Genomic DNA, 15,920 nt, shown 5'->3' with positions numbered 1-15,920 from the left:
TAGGCCTGGGTGCCACTGCACATGCTACAATATTAATGGCCACATCACTGTGACTGGCGAGATGGGGTGAATCATCTAGTAAATTATAGCTGCAAACATGATAGTGGGCATAGTAGAAGTAGTGCTATAATTAGCAGTAGTGCCAGTAGAAGGGGCACCAGTAGCAAACATTAATAGAATTAGTGGCTGTGCTGGCTCTAGAAGTAGCATGAGTATTAGTAAAATAATTCATAGTTTTCTGTGTTACCTGTATACATAGAGTAGCTTGTAGCACTAGTAGTGCTAGTAGTAGGACCAGTAGGCCTTCTATAAGCAGCAGTAATAATAGAATTACTATTCAAAACTAATTTTCAGTTCTACTAGTAGTAGTAATCTAAATATTGCTTGATGCTTAAGCACTATTACTAGGCCCTGATGTTGTGGTACCAGTAGTACTTATAAAATCAAAAGTACTTACAGTGATAAAAATAAAAGCAGTGTTAGCATTTGTATTATCACTTATAGTAGTGCTACTACCTGGAGTAGTAACATTAGTAATACTAATGGCAGTAATTATGATATGCATGTTAGCCCTACACGTACTACAGGGGACAGACCTACTTGTAACTACAGTGGAAATAGTACTAAAAATAGAAGTAGTTGAAAAACTGTTAGTAGCACTAAAAGCAGCAGTACCCGTAATAGAAGTAAATGGCAACAACTCTGAAGTGAGGAAGCAGTCCACATTTCTTTTTGTATGGAATAAAAAACAGTTTATAATTGCCTTTGGTTTATTTTCAAAAGCAACTAAAATGGGAGTCTGAATTTTACTCAGTGTAATGGAATCTTAATGTTAATGCAATGTTTGCATGCAAAGTAATGAGATGAAAAGCATTTCATGTTTTGCTTGTAGATGAATTTGTAAGGATTTGTCAGGTTCCTTCAGCATATAATGTTAGTTCACCTTACAACACGCTAGTGTGTTTGCATATTGTAATTACACAAAACAGCCCTGAAAAATATGTAAATATTTAGTGTATAGCAGTGGTTGCCAACCTCTGTTCCGGGGACCCATGGGGGTCCACAAAGCCTCCTCATGGGGTCTGTGACTGCTCAGAAAATGTAATAATATCAACAGATTAGGTCCCCAGCTTTCAGTAATGATTCATTGGGGGGTCCCCGGATTCCAATAATGATTCAGTGGGGGTTCCTGGGTTCCCTGTACTTCAAAAGTCGGGGTCCACAGAAGTCAAAAGGTTGGGAACCACTGGTCTATCACAATGATTTGGCACTGACCATAACAATCCAGCAATATTTCCACTGAATCAGCCTAATGTGTTTATTCTATGTTTGTTGATAAAGTAGAATCCTTACTTTGGACAGTCTTCTAACAAATACTGTAACGAGGGGAGGTCTCCTTTGGCCGCTGCATAGTGAATAGGTAATGCTCCTGTGTCTGTAGTAACCATCGCGTCGCTGCTTCCGAATCGCAGTAACCAATTGATTATTTCGTGGTGACCGAACCTTGCAGCAAGATGCAGAATCGTGGCACCGGAATTATCTTTCTCCTGTTGATAGAACAAAAATATAATTACATCTTTGACGATGCTACAGAAATTATGTAAATAGGATCATAAATATGTTTTGAATGGCTTCCTATAGGTGAAAATAGAATCAATAAAATCAAGCGTGTCTTTCCTAACAGGCTACCTAATAATTAAAACTCCATGTATACATTTTTCAGATGGACAAATTATGAGAGTGTTGGATACCTAACACATAAAAATTGCATTGCATCGTAGTTGCATTTATATAGTGATTCATTTTCCTAATAACTTTCCGAAGCGCTTTCTATTGACCGTAGCTTGTCACACCCTATGCTGTGCTTGTTTGGACGATTGTGGGCTAATAGTGCAGCCTAAGGCCCATATCTATACTTTTTTTAGCGCCGCATTTGCGTCATATTTTTGACACAAAAGCGGCGCAAATGCGGCGCTAAAAAAGTATAAATATGGGTCTAAGGTGGTCATTTCAACCTCGGCGGTCTTTTTACAAGACCGCCGAGGGGGCGCCGTGCGGAAGACCCCCGCTAGTGGCAGTTTGCCGCTCGGCGTATTATGACTGTTGGCTGCTCTCCGTCCTTTTACCGACGGAGAGCCGCCAACAGCCATACTGGCGGGCGGCGGGGAAGTGGAGGTTGCTCCACCGCCACGCCAACAGAACACCGCCCACCGAATCACGTCCTATGATTCGGCGTGGCGGTGTTCTGTTGGCGGTGTGGTGTCAGAGGAGCAGCCCCCATGGCTCCCGTCCCCTCCCGGAGGATCGACGGAACAGGTAAGTCGATCGTCCGTTAGGGGAGGGGGGTGGGGGGTGTTGTGTGTTGTGTGGGTGCATGGGGGTGTGCGTCTGTGTATGTAGAGGGGGTGTGTGAGTGCGTGTATGCTTGCGGGGGTGTTGCGTGTTTTGGGAATGAGTGCATGTATGTCTGTGGGTATGTCTGTATGGATGTGTGCGTGTATGTTGGAATGTATGTCGGTGTGTGCTGGTGGTGCCTGCGTGCGTGTCGTGTGTGTGTGAGTTATGTGATGTAGGGGGTCGGGGTGGGGAGGGGGGCCCTGCCACCTTTGGGGGGTGGCAGGGGTGGTGGGGGGGTAGGGGAGGGAGTCGGGGTGGGGGTGAGGGGTGGGGGAGACCCCTATCAGTGCTAGGGAAGGAATTCCCTGGCACTGATAGTGCTTACCGCCATGGATTTCATGGCGGTTCCAACCGCAGGAAATCCACGGCGGTAAGCCGGGCCAAAATACCGCCGGTGGTATAGTGACGGCCACCGGGCTGGAGACCGAGGTCTCCAGCCCGGCGGTCGTCTCCGGCCTGGCGGGCGGGACGGTGAAGCGGCAGATGACCATGGCGGTAACCGCCATGGTCATAATACAAAAAAAAAGACCGCCAGCCTGTTGGCGGTCTAACCGCCGCTTCTCCGCCTTCCGCCAGGGTCATAATGACCCCCTAAGTATTTTAGTGTTATACTTCATGATGTAGGGGTGCTCTAACTGTTCTGGTGCCAGAAATGGGTTCACGAGACCTAAGAAGTCATCAGTGTTCCCCTTTATCTCACATCTAAGTGTTGAGCATATCATAATTAAGAAAAGACGCTCCTTCCTAATTGCGGCGTGGTAGGGATCACCAGCATGGTTTTGCATGCATTGCAAAAAGCCATTTTGCAGGTGGCAAACTGATGATTCTGTAAACAGCCGTGTTTGCCATCACAAAACAGCTTCGTACGTATGGCCCCCTAAGATTCAACACCTAGGCTAAATTGGTAGTTTTGGTAGGTATATTGTCATAACAGAAAATGAAAGTAATACATACACATAGGACAGGTGTGGCGGTAAATATTGTATACACACCTGCCACACTCCATGATAACACCTTTAGACTTGGGTCACCATTATGCCTGGTCCTTAGAACTTTATCGAGAGTGGATCTGTCTGTGAAGCATCCTTTATCTCTGGGGGATTGCTGCAGCAACCCAGCTCCTATGTGTTTTGACCTTTTGCTAACCGAATCCCAAATAAACCACAGTGTTCCTTTAACATTATCCCAGGCAATCGTTATAAATATACTACTAACTTGTCTAATAATCTGTGCTCCTTGCACCTTTTTAATAATAAATATGCAAAAATATTTTTTTGAAACCGCTTCTCACACGCTTCAGAAATGGTCCCATTTAACTTCAAATTTATTGGATTCAAATTTGGAGCTCGAAGCACATGACCCACGTCATGAAGACCGTAGTGACTTGTTGGCTGACTCCTACTCAAGGTCTTCCCTGGTGTTCTTACATACATTTCACCTTGTCTCATTGGGGCTTGTGGAAACGTTCTCTCAAATAAAGACTGGTGTGGACCTGCTAAAAAAATATAGGTGATGCTCCATGTCTCAACTCCTTCACAGCTGCCAGTTTCAGTAGGATAAAAATGACAATGTCAGAGCACCATATATCAGATGGTTGGGATCCAAGGCCTGCGAGCATAGACCATTGATTATGAAATCGCCCCACTGGATCCTCCCAGCAGCTGCCATGACTAGGATTTGGGGGTAGCAACGATCCTTCTTCTGAGTCCTGCTACTTTTGTAGTGATGCCACTGAAACGATTACTCATTTCTTGTTCTGTCTGGAGAAAATGGTCGTAGCACTTTTCAAGTCAGTAGGCACAGGAAACTGGCATAGGTGTTGTACTGCTTTGTTAATCAGCAAGCTCTTTGGTGTTTTTGCTTATCACAATTTATTGTACAGGCTTGGAGAGTTTGGTACAGCTACTTAAACACGATTAGTTAACAGATGGCAATACATTATGTTAGTGTCTTTCTAGCAAGGAACTCGTCTCTACTGAGAAATGCAAGCCATTTCTCAGTTTTCAAGGTTTTATTTAAATGTTAGTTTTTTTTATCATTTTTAATTGACAAAAAAGGATAAATATAAGACTATGCATTTAACTAGCCCTAGACCTCGTCTGCACTATCTATGAGGAGATGGCCAAAATACAGCCTGATGGTGTTGCCATGCCTGCCATCCTTTTTTTTTCTTCCTTTTTTTCCTTAATGAAGTCATTTTGTGAGGAGGGAGCAGTCATGTGCTGCTTACCATTAACACCCGTACAACTAGCAATGTGAATTCTGCTTTCCATTTTAGTCAATCCCTTAATGTTGTCTAAAACAGATAGTAAGTAGCCTTGTGAGGTGGCAAGGCATTGACTGGCTGTGTAACCTGCATTTCTCCCGTAGCCCCATCCACCAGGGCATTCAACATTACCGATTTTGGGGCATATTCACAGAGGCATTATCGAGTACGTAACGTAGTACCCCCTAGTTGTCTTTTAAGTACCCTTACAAACCTTCAGGAATTGGCACAAAAGCATCTAAAATGGGACTAGAATGGGAACATTTATAAACAATTAGTTTATATAGGAAGGACTTTGCCTTCTTTGCACTTTTACAAATAGGCTGGACATTTTGGGGGTGATTCACAAATGAATGTAAGAGTACGCGAAAGAGTACTCCTATAGTACTACTCATAAATGTTTTTGTGAATCAGCTCATTTACATTGACTACTAACACCCAAGAGGCTCAAGTTTGGATTAAATGTACCTGCACATTTCTTTCTACGATTACATATGTACTTTGCTTACTGTAGTCCCCTGCATTGGATGCATGCTTTGCCACAGTCTACTGACAACTGTATCACCTCCTTCATGCCCCTGGCAGGAGGAAGGGTTCCAAGGTCCTGATGCTCAACAACACCACAGACCTACTTTTCCTTATGGAAATGTGGCTAAACCACACATTATCACATGGTATCTCCACAGAAATCCTCCCTGGCTACAAGATCACCACGAAATACAGACATTTCATGCCCGGAGGCAGAATCACAGTCATCCACAAGAGTGCCATCAGCTGCACCACCTCCATTGACCAGTCATCCTCAAACATGGAACATCTCTCATTCATGCTCCATCTCATAGCCAACTTCACCTTAAGTGGACCTCTCATCTACAGACCACCAGGCACTAAATTCACCTATACCATTACAGACTTTGGGCCTGATTTAGATAGTGGCAGAAGGAATACTCCATTCCAAACAAGAACGGATATCCCATCCGCCATATTACAATAGCATCATTTTCCATGGGGATCGCAATACAGCAGAGAAGATGTCCGTCACATTTGTGACGGAGTATTCCATCTGCCATAATCTAAATCAGGCCCTTTGTCACATCACTCACCCTCGATGTTAGCAACAATTGCATCCTACTTGGGGACTTGACCTTCACCTCGAAGACTATGCCAATCCCAACTCAAAAGCACTCATTGGAGACCCTGGAAGCTTCGGTGGCACCAAACAAGTAAAGGGACACCTACCCGTGTTGATGGACAATTTTCATCACTTTCAACAACACCAAAGTCAACAAGCCCACACCAGTCTCCTGGGCAGACCACAACCTCAACCTCATCAAGTTCAGCATCCCTGACCTGGTCCAATGCACATGCACCATTACCAAGCCAGCCCATAGAAACCGAACAGCATTTTTGGCAAGGACTGGAACACCACTCTCAATACCCATCAACCTGAACATAGCAACACCCTCCCCAAAGACTTCAAGAATTACAACAATTGAATCACCTCCAATGCTGATTCCCTGACCTCCATCAAACACAGCAATACAACTAGAGCTAGACCCCAGACCAGTTGGCACATGGAGAATCTCATATTGATGAAACTCTATTGTAAACAACTGAAGGTCAAATGGAGAATGAGCCAGGACAATGCAGACAGGAGCACATTCAAATCCATCCTGAGGGGCTACCATCAAATTATCTGGGCCATTGGGAAGTACTTTAACTAACCAGGGGTTGCCTCCAACTTGATCAACCCCTCACAGGAACTCTGCAAGAACCTGCCAATTCTTCAGCAACAAAACCACTGCCAGTTACATCAGCTTCAACCCACATCCAACAAGAGCACAGAAACTGCTCTCATTGCTGCCACAGGTTACATCTGAATGATTCTGGACAGGAGAGACACAGTGACTCTCCTGGACCTCTCTGCAGAATTTAACATGGTCTCCTACCCCATCCTTATTCAGAATCTACAAAACATCAGAATCCAAAAACACGCACTCCGATACATCTGCTCCTTCCTCACTTGACCTCATCTGCAGAGTTCTGCAAGGATCCTTGTTGAGTCCGTCCCACTTCACACATACATTATCCTTCTAGCCAGCTTAATTTGCTCTCATGACATCAACATCCTCTACTACGCCAATGACAAACAACTGATTTTCTTCCTCATTGACAAGGCACTGAGAACCCAAATAAAGTTCAATGCCTGCATGACTGAAATCACCCACTGAATGAAGACCAACTGTCTGAAGCTGAACACCAACAAGACTGTAATCATGATCTTCAGGAAGAGCACTTCTCCGTGTAACTCCACCTCGTGGCCAACACAGCTAAGACAGAACCCCACCACTCACGACAAGACACTCAAGATCATCATTAACATCAAACTCAACAAGACCACCCAAGTCAATGCTATTACCACCTCATGCCTCCATACTTTGAAGATGCTGAGGAAGGTTTTCAAATGGCTCCTAATCAGCACCCTGAAAAACATCACTCTCACCCTTGTCATAAGCAAGGTGGACTGCTGGAACATCCTCTATGAAAGCACCAACAAAGAACTCCAAAGAAGGCTACTGACCATTCAAATGTTGTGGCTTGAATCACTCTCAATTTTCCACACCAGACTCACATCACACCACACCTGAAGGAGCTTCATAGTTCCCCATACACTAATGAGGACATTTCAAACTCCTCACCCACACTACCAAGGCACTACATAACACAGGCCCAGCATATCTCAACGATCGCATTTACTTTCAGAAACCTTCCTGACACCTCTGTTCGTCCGGACTCCTACTTGCACATATCCCATGCATATGGAAAACCCGAGTTAGCGATTGATCCTTCTCCCACATCGCTACTAAACTCTGGAATGACCTGCCCCTACACATAGGAGTCTCCTCCTCATTTCTTGAACTCTGCAAAAAGCTGAAAACCTGGATTTTCGAGTAGTCCCATTAGGCCCTAGGTTTGGCATGCCTTCTCAACACCAGGATAACCTCCCAGGTGATAGTGCACTCTAGCAACACAAAAGGATGATGGACGGAGTATTGAAACTTTTCAAACACTCACCCCCAGTCACAGATCTGGGTTTAATCCATTGTTCTTTTGCTCACCCAGCCATATGGGTCAGTCTTGACCCTATATGGCTGGGTCCAAACTGGAATGGCATGAGCAGCAAAAAGACAATGGATTTAGGCCCAGATCTCTGTACTGGGGTGAATGTCTGACATTGTTCAGCATTCCATCCATCACTTGTTCTTTTTGCATTTGTCGCTCTAAGTGGGAAGGGTATGCCCAGACGTGGGTCTCCTGCATCCCATGCCACTGGATTCAAGCTAGCCTGGCTGATGAGGGGTGAAACCCCGAAACCAGTCCCAGGATGCTTGTTTCCAGTCCAGGGAAGACCTGGCCTGGCAATTCGGGCTGGACTGTTCCCATGGGGAACAGGGTCAAGACTGATTTGCATATGGTTGGGTCCAAACTGGAATGGCATGGGCAGCAAAAAAACGGTGGATTTAGGGTCAGATCTCTGTACTGGGGGTGAATGTTTGACATTGTTCAGCAATCCTTTGCATTTGTCGCTCTAAGTGGGAAGGGTATGCCCAGATGTGGGTCCCGTGCTTCCCATGCCACTGGATTCAAGCTAGCCTGGCTGATGAGGGGTGAAACCCCGAAACCAGTCCCAGGATGCTTGTTTCCAGTCCAGGGAAGACCTGGCCTGGCAATTTGGGCTGGACTGTTCCCATGAGGAACAGGGTCAAGACTGATTTGCATATGGCTGGGTCCAAACTGGAATGGCATGGGCAGCAAAAAAACAGTGGATTTAGGGTCAGATCTCTGTACTGGGGGTGAATGTTTGACATTGTTCAGCAATCCGTCTATCACTTGTTCTTTTTGCATTTGTCACCGTAAGTGGGAAGGGTATGCCCAGACATGGGTCCTGTGCTTCCCATGCCACTCGATTCAAGCAAGCCTGGCTGATGAGAGGTGAAACCCCAAAACTGGTCCCCGGATGCTTGTTTCCAGTCCAGGGGAGACCGGGCCTGGCAGTTCGGGCTGGACTGTTCCCATGGGGAACAGGGTCAAAACTGATTTGCATATGGCTGGGTCCAAACTGGAATGGCTTGGGCAGCAAAAACACGATGGCTGACATCGTTCAGCATTCTGTCCATCACTTGTTCTTTTTGATAGTACACTCTATACATCTGCATGACATAACAGAGTCAGGATGGCTCAGTAGATTTGTAGAGCTCAGTATCTGTTTCACTTCCTAATGTCTCTTGCCATACCTACAGAAATGAAAAATTCTCAAAAGGGAAATGAACTAGACATTTCATAAGGAGTTTCTTTCAAAGTCTGCTCTCTGTTGTTATGGCCAGAGAAACTGTCTATTACTATGCTTGATGTTTAGATTTGTCGTCTGGGTGCAACTATATACTCCCACTGTGACAGTAGTGGTTAGAGCCTACTCTTTAACTATTATCTGAGGTTCTAAGGGACCTGTTCGTGCCCCCAGAGGATGCTTGTTAAAATCTAGAAAATATTCTGTGCTGTGCATTCAGGTTTCAAAATTTCTCTTTTAATAAGAAACTATCATATCCTCTTTACTCAGGCTTGATAGCGCAGCTGTAAGCAGACCTTACGATATTAACAAAGGGGCATATTTATACTCTGTTTGCGCCGGATTTGCGTCGTTTTTTTTTACGCAAATCCGACGCAATACTACCTCCATATTTATACTTTGGCGTTAGACCCGTCTAGTGCCAAAGATCTTGGAGTTTGCGTCATTTTTTTGTGTGGACACCTACCTTGCGTTAATGATATGCAAGGTAGGCGTTCCCTTCTAAAAAATGACTCCGAGGCATGTACGCCGTATTTACACTCCCGTGCAAAAATGACGCACGGGAGTGGGCGGGTCAAAAAAAATGACGTCCAGCCGCTTTTGCGTAATTTTTTAACGCCTGGTCAGGGCAGGCATTAAGGGACCTGTGGGCTCGGAAGGAGCCCAGAGGTGCCCTCCCATGCCCCCAGGGACACCCCCTGCCACCCTTGCCCACCCCAGGAGGACGCCCAAGGATGGAGGGACCCATCCCAGGGAACTTAAGGTAAGTTCAGGTAAGTAATTTCTTTTTTTTTTTGTGGCATGGGGGGCCTGATTTGTGCCCCCCTACATGCCACTATGCCCAATGACCATGCCCAGGGGACATAAGTCCCCTGGGCATGGCCATTGGGCAAGGGGGCATGACTCCTGTCTGTGCTAAGACAGGAGTCATTTCAATGGGGGTTGGGAGTCAAAATAAATGGCGCAAATCGGGTTGAGGCCAGAATTTTGCCTCAGCCTGACTTGCCCCATTTTTTTACGCCCAAGCTCCATTTTCCCCTACGCCGGCGCTGCCTGGTGTAAGTCATTTTTTTTTACGCACACCAGTCAGCTCCGCCAGCTAACGTCATTCCATAAATAAGGCGCCCGCATGGCGCTTTGGAATGGCGTTAGCCGGCGTTAAAATCTTTGACGCACAACAGAGTTGGCGCAGTTGTGCGTCAAAAAGTATAAATATGGCCCAAAGAGTTTTCAGAAGAACTACAGAGATGGACTGTGGCTCCACCCAGGGGTTGGTTCATCTGAGTTCAGCATTTGATTTGTCAAGTTGTATGTGCTTCCACACAAAGAGTGCTTACCCTCCAAACAGCTGTGATCATTTATCAAGCTGCTTAAGCCTGGTGCTTTATCAAGCAAAGGTACCTTGTTTGACCTTTTGATCACACATATGACAGTAAGATCGATGGAGCTTGCCCTTCAAGGCCATTCAAATGCTACTGTGATGCCAATAAACAACTTCTTCTAGATAACTATGTAACTATGGTGTTTGTTCTTCTCTGGTTGCCATGTGTTTATGCTCAATATATCAGGGCTTTGTTGGTTGTGTAGAAAGCCAATGATCAAAGCTAAAAGGTAGATTTGTTTATTATGAAAAGAGATACAATAAAGTCAGTGGGCCTAACTTATTTATTGTGAAAAAAACATGTTAAATCTACCATTTGAGTGTAGATTGTTATTACTCTATATAAATCTGCAATAAAGTATTTTCGTTACAAGAAATCTCACAGCTTACCATAGCAGGCAACGTTTTTACAGTTAGTTACTATCATTGACAAACCACTGGGATAAAAGATTAGCAGTACAATAATGTATGTTAGAAGACCTAGTAATTCACCTTGACAACTGTAACATTGTTTACAATTCCAACTTTGTAGCTGCATGTTTGGTGGTTGCCTTGTTGGAAAACATACACTCAATGCAGTAACCTTGAATTGGTTATGGTGACAAGCCACTGATAAAGGGTAGAGGTCTGATTGGTTCGCTGGAAAACGTTAAGTCTGAAGCCATATGTGTGCTCTCTTTATTATAAAACATTGTGAGAAAAGCAATAGGCTTGGCTTATTTATAGTGAAAAGCATTTATTAAAACCAATTAGCATTCAGTGGTGGCTTGTTATTCGCACTGTGATGCAAGCTATGAAATAAAGAAAAGATGGTTCTGTGGGACTGACTTCAATCATCTAATGAGGTGAAAATCCATGTCTATATATTATATCATATACAAAACTCACAATTGTATTGTATTCTTTCATTAGTGGTGCTGATAAAGAAATCAAAAATGTGCAGGCAGCACAGTGTGCAATAGTGTGGTAATTAACATATAATACATATATACAAAGTGGGTATTTATAAATCAAACAAATCAGTCCAGCCTAACTACTGTTCCAGAAAACAAAACCTTTGCTGAAGATTCCCACAAAACTATCAACATTTCGCCTCACAGTCTTACAAATAGTAGGTCTCCTTAGGACCAAATTCTGCCTAACCAGACACCGAAAAAATAATATATAAGAATGTCTTTTAACCTCATGGACCTATTCCTTTTATACACTACCAAATAGTTATATGAAAAAGCGCACACCTCTCAATTGTATATGACTTGCCAATATGGAGGTCTTCTTTATAAATATCAAAATTCTTTCCTGTAATAAAGTCACCTTATGTCGTATTCAGAAGTACCATTATTTGTGTAGACACCATAACTAACTTGTGTGCAACTAAGTAACCTGCCACGAGGAACGAATAAAGTCAGACAAACGGCTCTCATACCTATATGGTGCTGGAGAAACATCCACCATAACAAATCAACTTTGTGCACTAAACCAAATAATAAAGAACACCCAGAGTCATTGAATCATGTGCATTGAAAGTCCAGAGTCACCATATCACATGTATCTGTGCACCATGAGATGAAAAGTATACTGTGGTATGCCGCTATAAAACATTCTGCCCCACCAAGCTACATATCTTGGTCACCAGTGTCCCATGCTGCATAATCCCATGTAATGCATCTCTATTTGTCCAAGCATGCATTAAAAGAGGGGCCCCAAATTCAACCTCCACCACAGATTAGTTCACCTCCACACTGGTTCCCAAAAGAATCTCTGTGCTTTCCAACACCGATTACTTCTGTGGTATAGAGAGGGCACACAGCCTCTCCCAGTACATCCAAATCAGCTAAGACTCAGCACGCAGCATAGCAGTTATGAAAGCGGAACTAGACTGTCAACTATGGTGGCCATCTTAGATTGAGACTCCATGAGCTTGTTCAAAGTCCATAAACGCATGGGTCATGGAAAGGGAACACCTAGCCCGTCAACCATGTCGTCTATATTAGGTACAGACACCACGTGCTAGCTCAGTGCCCATAGTCAGATGTCTCTCAACTACCTGATGCATGGGCAAAGGGGCAATGGGGGCCAGGGTGGTGGAATGGGGAAGAAGAAAAAGATATAGAGGTGGTATGATCATTGTATATAAGTAATCATACCAGTCAACCTCCATTCCCAGTGAGGAACACCCACACAGTTAATTATGGTCGCAAAGCAAAAGGATGGTGAACCTCAGGCAGTAGCAATATTACAAAAGTATCAAAAAGCTTCACATTAGTCTACTGGATGGTATAATCATAGAGGAACTGTGTGTCCCAACTGGAAATGTGTAGACCCTCACTACCTCTTTGAACCTTATATATCTATGGCCTGTGTGTAGTCCATATAGGGTCTGTATGAGCTAATAGTAACGCGTAGGTATCGAGTAGCCCTAGCGCACAAAGGTATCTCTATGTGGAGAACCTAGTGGGTCCATATGAGGCATACCAAGTTATAGTCATATAACAGATCAACAAGTGTTCGAGGCACGGTTTCTCATAGCTACAAACATAACCTCTTTAGTAGTATTCAATAGTAAAGACTTAAGGCTCATTCCTGATGATGAGAAACCTGTATGGAATCACTGAACTTTAATTTGGATGGATGTCAAAATGTAAGAGGGTGTCACAAAAGAGAATGGTACATAAAAATCCATATTTAACATCCACGACTGGAATACAATTGGCAAACCAAAGTAAGTTCACATGTATGCATGGCTTGCATACACACATACAGCACTGTAGAGAAGTGAAATCAGCTCTCAATATTACACGTCATCTTTATACTTTGCTTAGGATTGTAGCCATGGCTCTCAGTTCACAAACATCATTAAGTCCTTTGGTTGCACTTTTCAGGTGATCCATCCACCTGCATTCATGAGGGTTGAACAGTTTGTTCAAATTACCACCCGTAGAGTCAAGCCTGACCACTTCCACTACATACCATCTTATCATAGCCTCTGAATAGTGGAACTCTGTGAAATGTTTGACCAACTGTGCTCCCTTGGTATGGCACCTTATTCTGCTTCGTTGCTGGCATATTCTATGCTTGACCATTTGGGTTGTTTTGCCCACATATATTGTTACATGGGTAAATGATGACATAAATTACATTCCTGCTATTGTAATTTGAACAATCAAGTAATTCACTTTGTAAATCTGCTACTTCAATTCATTTTGTGTCAAATGTGAATGTATACGCTTGACATTTCCCACACCTGAAATGGCCCCTAATGGGTGGTAACCCCCATGCCTCAGTTATGGTTTGTGGTTTGGGAGGTTCCCTATATGTTTGCACTACATGATCTCTGATATTTCTGCTCCTCTTGTAGGCAAACATCTGTATTACAGGATGTAGGCTTGTATTCTGTTACATGAAATTTCAAAGATTACCATAGGAGGCAAGGGTTTTGGTGTTCATCATGGCCAGTGATAAACCTTTGGTGGAGAAGATTTTCATTGTGATAAACCTTGTTAGACCCTATTGAGAGGGGTTGTATATTGTTTTGTCAAGGGTAAGTTTGTAGATATTTGTAATTTTATGACTTTGAGCATGATGGTTGCTAACGTATGCACATTTCAGTACACCTATCTTTGTTATGATTCCAAGCCAATGGTAAAAGCTATAGCCCTTAGTGAGTCACTTGGAAAAGATATGTCAGATTTCATAGGTTTAATCTATTTAGGATAAAAACGTATGGGAAAGCCAGTAGGCCTAACTCATTTATTGTGAAAAGCATGTGTTAAAGGCAATAGGCTTTAAATGGTGGATTGTTATTACACTGTCGTCACAGACTTTAGGCAGGTATTTTGTTAAATGGAATCTCACAGAGCATCATAATAGGCAAGTGCTTTGGTGTCAATGACCTACTTGAACAAAGCTTGTGCATAGATTTAGAATGTAATAATTTCTTAAGGCCCTCTTACGGGGGGATTTATATGGTTCTGACAACTGTAATTTTGCATACATTTGTACTTTTATACAGTGTACCTGATGGTTGCCTCGTAGAAAAACTTATGCTCAGTACAGTAGGCCTAAATTAGTGATGAGGACCAGTCAATAATAAAGATTTTAGCTGTGGAATTTGATTTGGGGATTCCACAGGAAATTGTATGTGTTGGATACAAATATTAAAAAGCAAATCAAGTACACCAAGGGACTGTAATACTTCTCGTGATACAGGAGTGGGAAGAGTTACAAAAAGAGACTTGCAAAGCACGCTTCAATAGAGCCTGGGCAGTCAGGCACTGCCACATGTAGTATAGTAGAAGGTAGAAGACCAATGCTTTTTTGTTCGTTCTGAAGGCTAAGCCGGACAGACAAAAATCAATACTGTATGGAAAGGATAGCTAATGGCTTAATGTCAGAACTGATGTCAGTGATTTTTTGTTGACATGAGTTGCTAAGCCATGGTCATTACTTATAATGAATATCAGTTTTTTGAACTTGCAGAAATTTATGCTGTGAATCAGTCAAGCTTCATGGAGGAGAGCTATTCATACTTCTCTGCTTTCTTCGCAATAAGGATGAGTTCAGACTCTATTGCACTCAGTTTTAGCCAGTTATTTGATGTTTGAGCTTGGGTGAGGGGAAGGCACTTATTAAGTCTGTGGATTCTCTCAAATGTTTAGACTTCCAGATATAGTGATGTATTTGGAGTACAGGTAACTCTTGATTGTTAATGGTACTGCATTGTGCAGGAACATCTAGCAGAGACAGGGATCAAGGATCTTCATTATCGGTGATCTGAAGGCCCTGGTGCCTGACTTGGAAAGCCACTGCTTCAGTGCTAATCTGAAAAAAAACTGTCAGCCTTGTGGGCAGTGAGTGCATCGGTCTTGTAGTTGAATACTTTTCTGCGTATTTTCTTGAGGAACTTTAAGCGAGTGTTGTGAAAATAGTTGGTAACATATGTAGGGTCAAGGTTCCCTTTCATCAGAAGGGCAAATTTGTTGTTTTTGAGTGCATCAGAAAAGGTGCCTTGTGTGAAGGGAGATTTATTAAGCTGGGAAGGATTGCAAATGCTTCTCGAGAAAAGTATTTCACAATGGTGGATGGAGAATGTCATGTTTGTATGTCATAGCCGTGAGGATGCCCAGGAAGATACTAAGGTCTGAGACTGATAGCTTCTTAGATAGTTCATGTTCATGGTCCAGGATTATTCATGTTAATAAGTTGTGCTGTCACACTAACATACAAAAACAATAGATGATGGATGGAATGTAGAACAAATCAAACATTTACCCCTAGTCACGGATCTGGGTTTGATCCATCAGTCTTTTGCTTACCATGCCATTCGAGTTTGGACCCAACCACATGCAAATCAGTCTTAACCCAGTTCCCCATGGAAACAGTCCAGCCAGAACTGCCAGGCCAAGTCTTCCCTGGACCAGAAACAAGCATCCTGGGACCAGTTTCAGGATATCAGCCAGGCTAGCTTGAATCTGGTGGCATAGCTAGCACGGGACCCACGTCTGGGCATACCCTTCCCACTTTGGGCG

The 15,920-nt window shown here is 43.4% G+C and overlaps 1 protein-coding gene across 3 annotated transcripts in view; it reads right to left on the bottom strand.

Annotated features, from left to right (window-relative positions):
- The window catches only part of ESPN (espin), a 917,745-nt gene that overhangs the window by 863,329 nt on the left and 38,496 nt on the right, over nucleotides 1–15,920 (bottom strand). For all 3 annotated transcript variants that reach the window (XM_069240012.1, XM_069240013.1, XM_069240014.1), the window contains exon 2: nucleotides 1,354–1,547. In XM_069240012.1, the coding sequence (XP_069096113.1) occupies nucleotides 1,354–1,547 (194 nt within the window). The remainder of the gene's footprint in view (nucleotides 1–1,353; nucleotides 1,548–15,920) is intronic.

This window comes from Pleurodeles waltl, chromosome 6 (genome assembly GCF_031143425.1).
Source record: "Pleurodeles waltl isolate 20211129_DDA chromosome 6, aPleWal1.hap1.20221129, whole genome shotgun sequence".
Classification (NCBI taxonomy): Eukaryota; Metazoa; Chordata; class Amphibia; order Caudata; family Salamandridae; genus Pleurodeles; species Pleurodeles waltl.
Note: the sequence above shows the minus strand (reverse complement) of the source record. Positions and strands in the feature narration are given on the sequence as shown.